The 6,642-nt window shown below is 56.9% G+C and overlaps 1 protein-coding gene across 6 annotated transcripts in view; it reads right to left on the reverse strand.

The window, feature by feature from the left end:
* Positions 1-6,350, reverse strand: part of Csf3r (colony stimulating factor 3 receptor) — a 14,244-nt gene extending 7,894 nt beyond the window's left edge. The window contains exons 1-4 of one of the 6 annotated variants that reach the window (XM_019207721.2): positions 6,168-6,350; positions 2,791-2,873; positions 907-972; positions 513-812 (exon numbers count right to left, since the gene is read on the reverse strand). In XM_019207721.2, coding sequence (XP_019063266.1) covers positions 513-812; positions 907-972; positions 2,791-2,854 — 430 coding nt within the window. In that variant the 5' untranslated portion in view covers positions 2,855-2,873; positions 6,168-6,350. Of the gene's footprint in view, positions 1-512; positions 813-906; positions 2,771-2,790; positions 2,979-4,658; positions 4,692-6,167 lie in introns of those variants that run through there. The other 5 variants (XM_010625814.3, XM_010625813.3, XM_010625816.3 and 2 more) reach the window with 5 other exon arrangements.
* Between the last annotated feature and the right edge of the window lie 292 nt (positions 6,351-6,642).

Genomic DNA, 6,642 nt, shown 5'->3' on the forward strand with positions numbered 1-6,642 from the left:
GTACCGGGGATCGCACTTGGGTCCTTGTGCTTGCGAGACAGGTAGTGGAACCACTGAGCTCAATCCCCGGTCCTATTATTACTTCTTAAACAAGAGCCCTGGTCTTTGTTTTTTCTTTGTGCTTCAGCTTGGCACCAGCTCCATCCTGCTGCATTTGAAGAGAAGGCTGAGGTAGTGGGGGGCAAAGCTAGGGGCAAGTCTGGCTGGGGGAAGATGTCCTTCCTGCGTCCCTATCCCATGGCCAAGGAGCTTGGCTTGCTCAGTAGTCACATGGAGGACTGTGACTGGTTTCGGGCTCCTGCTTCCTGATAGAAACCTTGGCTCCATCTTTACTGTCGTGTAACCTTCGGTGAGTTACCCTCCTTGAACGTCTCTTAATCTGGAAAATGGGGCTAGCAGCAGTAGGGACGAGTCCCTGTCACTGTGCTCATCAGGTGCCCATTGAGCAGGAGCTCAGTGAGCCCCTGCTCTTCTGATGTTGGCAGAGTGGGTGGATAGCTGGAGGGACTTACAGCCTGCCCACAGCTCAGCTTGGTTCAGAAGTTGCAGGCTGTTGCTCCAGTTCAGGTAGCAGAGGAGAAAGGTGTGCGTGCTGTTGAGGTACGGCAGGGTGACGGTCGATTTCTGGGACCCATCAGGCTGTCTCTGCTGCCTGCCTTGCTGCTGCAGCAGCTCTGTTCCCAGCCTCCATAGGATCCGTGGCTCTGGGTCCAGGTGGCTGCAGCTCTGGCTGACAGTGCAGGAGGCCGTGACAGGGTCCCCGAGGCGCACGATGTGGGCAGAGATGCTGATGTGACTGCAGTTCTCCAAGCCTGGGTGGGAAAGAACAGACCACGTGGGACTCCTGTGCTTGGCCGATCTAGGGGAAGTCTAGGCCTTGTACCCCTAGACTTGGGGGGCCCTCACCTGCCTGCCTCATCCTTCCAGACATGGGGCTGGGCTGGGAAAGGTGCATGTCAGCGTGGCAGGAGGCTGTGGGAGTGGGACAGAGATAGCGGTGTGCTGGTTGATCATTATCGATTGGCTCTAGGGAGATAAACAGGTCCTGCTTTGCAGTGGGCGCCACTTCCCAAGCTAGAAACACTCCCATCCCGCCTGAGTTCCAGCTGCCAGCGTGCCCTCGCTGAATGGAGACTCAGGGAGGGACAGGCACTCAGTTCCGGCAAGCTGGCTCCAGCTCCCCACCAGAGAGAGGCTGCTTCCCGCCCCCGTGCCCTTTCCGAGGATGGCGAAAGCAGTGATCGCAGTGATAACAACTCCGCAGCCACAGCAATCTTTTCGAAACTCAAATCTGATCGTGCGGTCCCATCTCGGTCAGAGCACTTCAGTGCCCGTCATTGCTCCGGAAGGCGGCGTGGTGCGATGGGCCAGCACCTGGTCCCTGAGCAGATGGCTGAGGTTTAGTCCTGGAGCTGTGCCCAACTCATTATGTGACCCAGGCATGTGGCACTGAGACTGTCTACACTGTGCTCTTCTCATCTGTAACAAGAAGGCCGCACCTTAGAGTTGCTGGAAGAACAGAATGTGACAACATGTGTAAGGGACGGAGGAACTGTGGCTGGCTTGGGGGACGGAGGTCCAGATCCTCCACTGCCCTGTGGTCTGGCCCCTGCTCCCTCTCAGCTGCAGCCCTGTGGCTGTCTGTGCCATGCCTGGGAACCTCTGTGATCTCGCCATTCTCTGGGCTTCTGCTCCTGCTCTCCCCGCTGGGCCGCTCCTTTCCCCGCTCACCTGGTTAGCATTTGCACGTGTTGGGGAGCCAGGCGTCTTGAGCAACCAGGACAGGTCAAGCCTCTGTCCTTTTCCGAAGCTCTTGTTTTCCTTTGTAATTATAGTCATGATTGTGCCCTTGTGTCTGTCTCCCAGGTTCTGTTTTTTTGAGACAGGACCTCACTGGATAGTCCAGACTGGCCTTGAACCTGGTGATCCTCCTGCCTCAGCCTTCTGAGTCCTGGGATTATGAGCATGCTCTGATTCTAGGTTCTGTGAGGCCAGAGACTGTGACTGTTTTGCTTCCTGTGCCCGGCACATAAAGGGCTTTTGGGGGCTGTTTCCTGAATAAAGAAGTGAGTCAACACGCCTATAATACCCCCACTCTTCTCTTAGACCCGTTTTATGGATGGGGAAGCAGAGGCCCTAAGAGGAGACAGCAGGTGGTTCAGAGTTACAGAGCAAGTTCATGGTTCTCAATGCTGGGCTCTTACTCCTTCACAGACTCAGAATTTCCAGCTGGAAGGAAGTTTATAAGACGTTCACTTCCGAACTCCATCTGATGTTGTGTCCTCCATCGCAAGGGAGGGGCGGCTTGTTTTTATATGGCCTGCTAGCTAAGAATGCTTTCTATATTTTTCAAGGGCTAAAAACAAATAAAAGCTGGATAAGAATGACAGAGACTGTGTGGCCTGAACAGCCTGAATGTTCCCTTCTGTTGATCCCGGCCTCAGCTTGCTTCCGCTTGGAGATGGGCTACTTTCCACCTCTCAAGACAGTTTTCTGGGAGTTGGAGAGCTTCCTTACTTAGGGTAGAACCTGTCTCCTCGTGGCTTCTTCTACTAGGATCCTTTTGCCGCTCACCGAGGCTGCACAGGACCCAGAGGTCCCTTCTGACAGCCGGCAGAGGTTTGCAGCAGGACTTGGCGGCCCCTGCCTCTGCCCTGCTGCCCAGCCCCTGTCCTTTTGCATCCCTCTTGGTGGGTGAGGCCTGCGGGTTGTTGGGATTTTCTGGGATTCCCAGCAGCTGTGTGGCGGTGCGGGGCCCTTCTCCCCACCCCTCTCCACCACCGTACTTACTTCCAGGGAGGAACAGGATGATCAAGGCTGCTCCGGTCAGGCCGCCGGCTCCCAGCCCCGCCATTGTGCCAGCGGGTGCTCACCTGGAGGAGAGCGGTTAAGGTCACGGATTTGGACTCGGAGCTGAGCTTCATCCTTGCTCTCTCACAGTGCAGCCTTGGCTAGTTCCCTTGGCTTCTTACTCTCAGTTTCCTTTCAGAAATGAAGATAACAGCAGAGTGCACCGCACAGCGCTTTGGGAAGATGACACAGTCTTGCAAGTCAAGGGCTTTGTGCTGTGCCTGGCGATGGGAAGTGACCGCCACGATCAAACCTGTCTTCCAGGACGAGCGGGGGAGGCAGCAGGAGGAGCAGCGTGCCGCCCCTTCCTTCTTGTCCAAGCGGGGCCCTCTCCAGAAAGCCACACCTAAGCCAAGACTTTCATGCGGGCAGTGTGTTCTAGGAAGATTCCGGAAGCAGGTGAGGAGAGGAGGGAGAGCAGAACGGGGAGAGGAGGAAGCCGGCACAGGGTCGTGTCACGGGCTGGCCGCGGGAGACAGCTCTGCACTGCTCACAAAGGGACAACTCATCCTTGGATGGGGGAGCACAGGGATACTTATCCAGCGTCTCCTGCCCCTGTGGTCAAGGGGTGCCCCCCGGGACGCTAACTCCCTGGTAAGTTGAGGCTGGACATCCACGAGCGCCCGGGGACCTCGTGGGTGAGCCATCCAAGCACCTCAGTGACACTGCTCCAGGAGCCCCCCAGAGAGCCAGCAGGGGGATGCCAGGTGTCACCTGCGGGACGCTGACTGCCACAGCAGAGGCTAGAGGAAAGGCGGCCTGGGACGAGACCACTGGGGACACACGGGGACAGGTAGACACCCCGCCCCCCGTGCAGACCTCTGGAGGCCTGCGGCCATGCCACGGTCCCCACATAGGAGCCCCGACTTCTGTCTTAGGAAGTATGTGAGCGATTCTCTCACTGGGGCGCAGTCTGACCGAACTCTCAGTCCTGCTCCCACTGAGGCCTTGGGCACTCCTTGGTGCTCTTGGTGGCTGTCATGCCTGGGTACACGTGTGCACATGGCAGCCAGCAGACCCTGTGCTCAGCAGGGAGAGTGCCGGGAGGATCTTTCTCTCTCTTGCCCAGACAGAGGTTTGAACGAGTGGCCCAGATACCCAGAGCTGTCCCTGCTTGCAGGAGCCTGTCCCCAGCCCTCAGTTTATCATGTACTGCAGTATCAGGATACTGGTGCCCACAAGTCACCACTGTACAAATCAGTGGGGAAAAAAAAAGTACCCCTGGTAAGCACCTCTGGTACTGCCCCATATTAGAACCTAGTAATTGGAGGACAGGTTGGATTAAATCCTCCACCAGGCAGGTTTGTGCAGTGAGAAACCTGTACAACTGTGCAGAGAATTCCTTTCTACTTAATCAATGGTTGGTAACTTTCTTACTACAGTACACCCGTTTGATTATCACCCTACCCTTCCCTTCACTGGTTGGGGAAGACTGAGCTTCCTAGGTCCAGATTTTGGAAGTCACTGCTTCCTGTCTCTGTGTATTTATGATCATACCTCGGCCTTGCTGCCCTAGCAAGGGACGGCTTCAAATCAGTCAGGTGTCCCCTTATCCTGCCCCACTGGCTTCTGCCCAGGTGGGCAGCTGCACCTCGAGAGGCCCACGCATCCTCCCCTGGTCGCTGGCGTGTTCAGCATCACCCCTTGGTGCGCCCCGCCAGTGCTGGGCCTCCTGCAGCCCAGTGCATGGGAGCTGGTGCCTGCAGGAGAGCGTTTTACTCTGGTGGGGTGAGGTGTACAGTATGCAAAGGGTTTGGGAGCCCAGTTTGAGCCAAATCGCCTGACCTGGCCTACACTCCACCACTTACCAGCTTTGTGACCTTGGACAAATTACTTCACCTTTCCAAGCCTCAGTTTCCCCATCTGTGAAAAAGAGGTAACAATAGCCCCTCGCTTCTGGTGGCCATCATGACGGCAAAACAAGGTCATTTGTTTTGTTTTGTTTTGATTTTTGAGACAGGGTCTCACTAGGTAGTTGAGACTGACCTGGAACTCACTATGTAGCCCAGGCTGGTCTGGAACTCACAGCGATCCTCCTGCCTCAGCCTCCGGAGTGCTGGGATTAAAGGCGTGAGCCACCACGCCCGGCTAGAAACAAGGTCATTTGAATGGAGGCCCTCAACACTCTGCCAGGCATGGGCAAGACCTGTGCTCCCAGCAACTGCCGGTCATTGCCATGAGCCACGAAGCAGGGCAACCCTCACGGACCCCAGCACGGCTCAGTGCCCTGGCGGCACTGCGAGGGTACAGGCGGCTGTGACTGCCACCTTGTTTCTGTCCGTGTCACACCGCCCAGCCCCCAAGCCCCAGTTCTGGGCTCCACCTCTAACCCCTCGGCCCTCAGTCGGTCTGTGTTACGTCACACCTCTGCTCAGCCTGAGGCTGCCCCTGTTCTCTGTGCCCAGCACATCTGATGCCACCTATAGTCTCTACCACCCCTACCCCCTTCTTTCTTTCCTTCCTTCCTCTTCCCTTTCCTTTCTTCCTTTCTTTGTGGTGCTGGGGATTGAACCCAGGACCTTTGTACTGAGCTACATCCCCAGCCCCTTTTTATGTTTGAGAAAGTTACTACGGTAGATTATCTGGGATGTGCTTGAACTTTTGATCCTCCTGCCTCAGCCTCCCAGAGTGTTGGGATTTCAGGGATGAGCCACATCACCTGGCTACTTCCTTGGTTCTTTTGAAATTCCTTCTATAGGAAGAGCTAGAGAGGGAGGAGGGAGCTGGGAATAAATGCAAGGAGAGGGGCTTCCCAGGGACAGGGAGAGAGAGAGAGAGAGAGAGAGAGAGAGAGAGAGAGACTGACGTACATACACAGTCGGATATTAAAGAGACCTGCTTGAATTACAAATTGAGACCTTGTTTTAAACAAAAAGAGCCCAAGAAACACATGTGCTGGGCTGGAGGAGCTCAGGCTGGGAGGCCAGGAGGTGGCTGGTTCCAAGTGGTGAGGCTGACAGACAAAGAGAAGCATAGACGGAGGGAGGCCCAGGGAGCCTCTGAGACGGTGGGAAATCATTCGGGAAGCAGCAGAGAGGGGTGCAGACCCGTGGGCTCGGAGAGATGGAGGCGTGGAGAGGAGAATGACAAGGGGCACCCCTGAGCCCAGCTGTGTCCCCAAAGAGAGGTGCGGCTGTTTGTGGCTTCCTTGAGCAACACTCAGAGAGGCACTGTCCAAGGCTCCCGGTTCCCAGGCTCCAACCCCCAAGGCAGGAGCCCGGCCCAGGCTGAGGCCTGGATGGTGCCTGTGGCAGAGCTGGTGAGTGGCCCTGGGCCTCCTGGTCTCCACCTAGCCTCCCTGGGGGTCCCCTACTCACGCTGCAGCCTGGGCGGGCCAGCGGGCACACGGGCCTCCCGGTACTCGCCTCTCCTCCACTCTTTGAGTCAAGTTCCTGAAACCTGCCGCAGTCTGCCTTTTCGTCCCAGCTCAGCTCTTTCGTTAATGACAGCCGGGGGACTGAGGATTGCGACATCTTCTGCGTGCTGGTGCGCACACACGGGCAGCCCCTTCCTCCCAGGAAGGAGCCCTGGGGGAAACTGGTGAGGCCCAGCAGCCTTCCTGCCTCAGGGGTCTTAAAGGGCGGGGGAGTGTGGCAATAGTGCCCCCTCCCCTGCCTCTGGATTTCCTGAGCCTGGAGCTTCCAGCCTGAGCTGTCTGGGTGCCACGCTGCGTCCCCACCCTGGGGGGGCTCCAAGGCTCCCTCGGCCCCCAGCCTCTTTTCCACATGGGCTTTGATCCTCGAGGTTGCGGAGGCAGGGAGATGCATCTCACACTGTGCACTGTGTCCTTTC

The sequence above is a fragment of the Fukomys damarensis genome, unplaced genomic scaffold (assembly GCF_012274545.1).
Source record: "Fukomys damarensis isolate Sample0158 unplaced genomic scaffold, DMR_v1.0_HiC HiC_scaffold_23, whole genome shotgun sequence".
Taxonomy (NCBI): domain Eukaryota; kingdom Metazoa; phylum Chordata; class Mammalia; order Rodentia; family Bathyergidae; genus Fukomys; species Fukomys damarensis.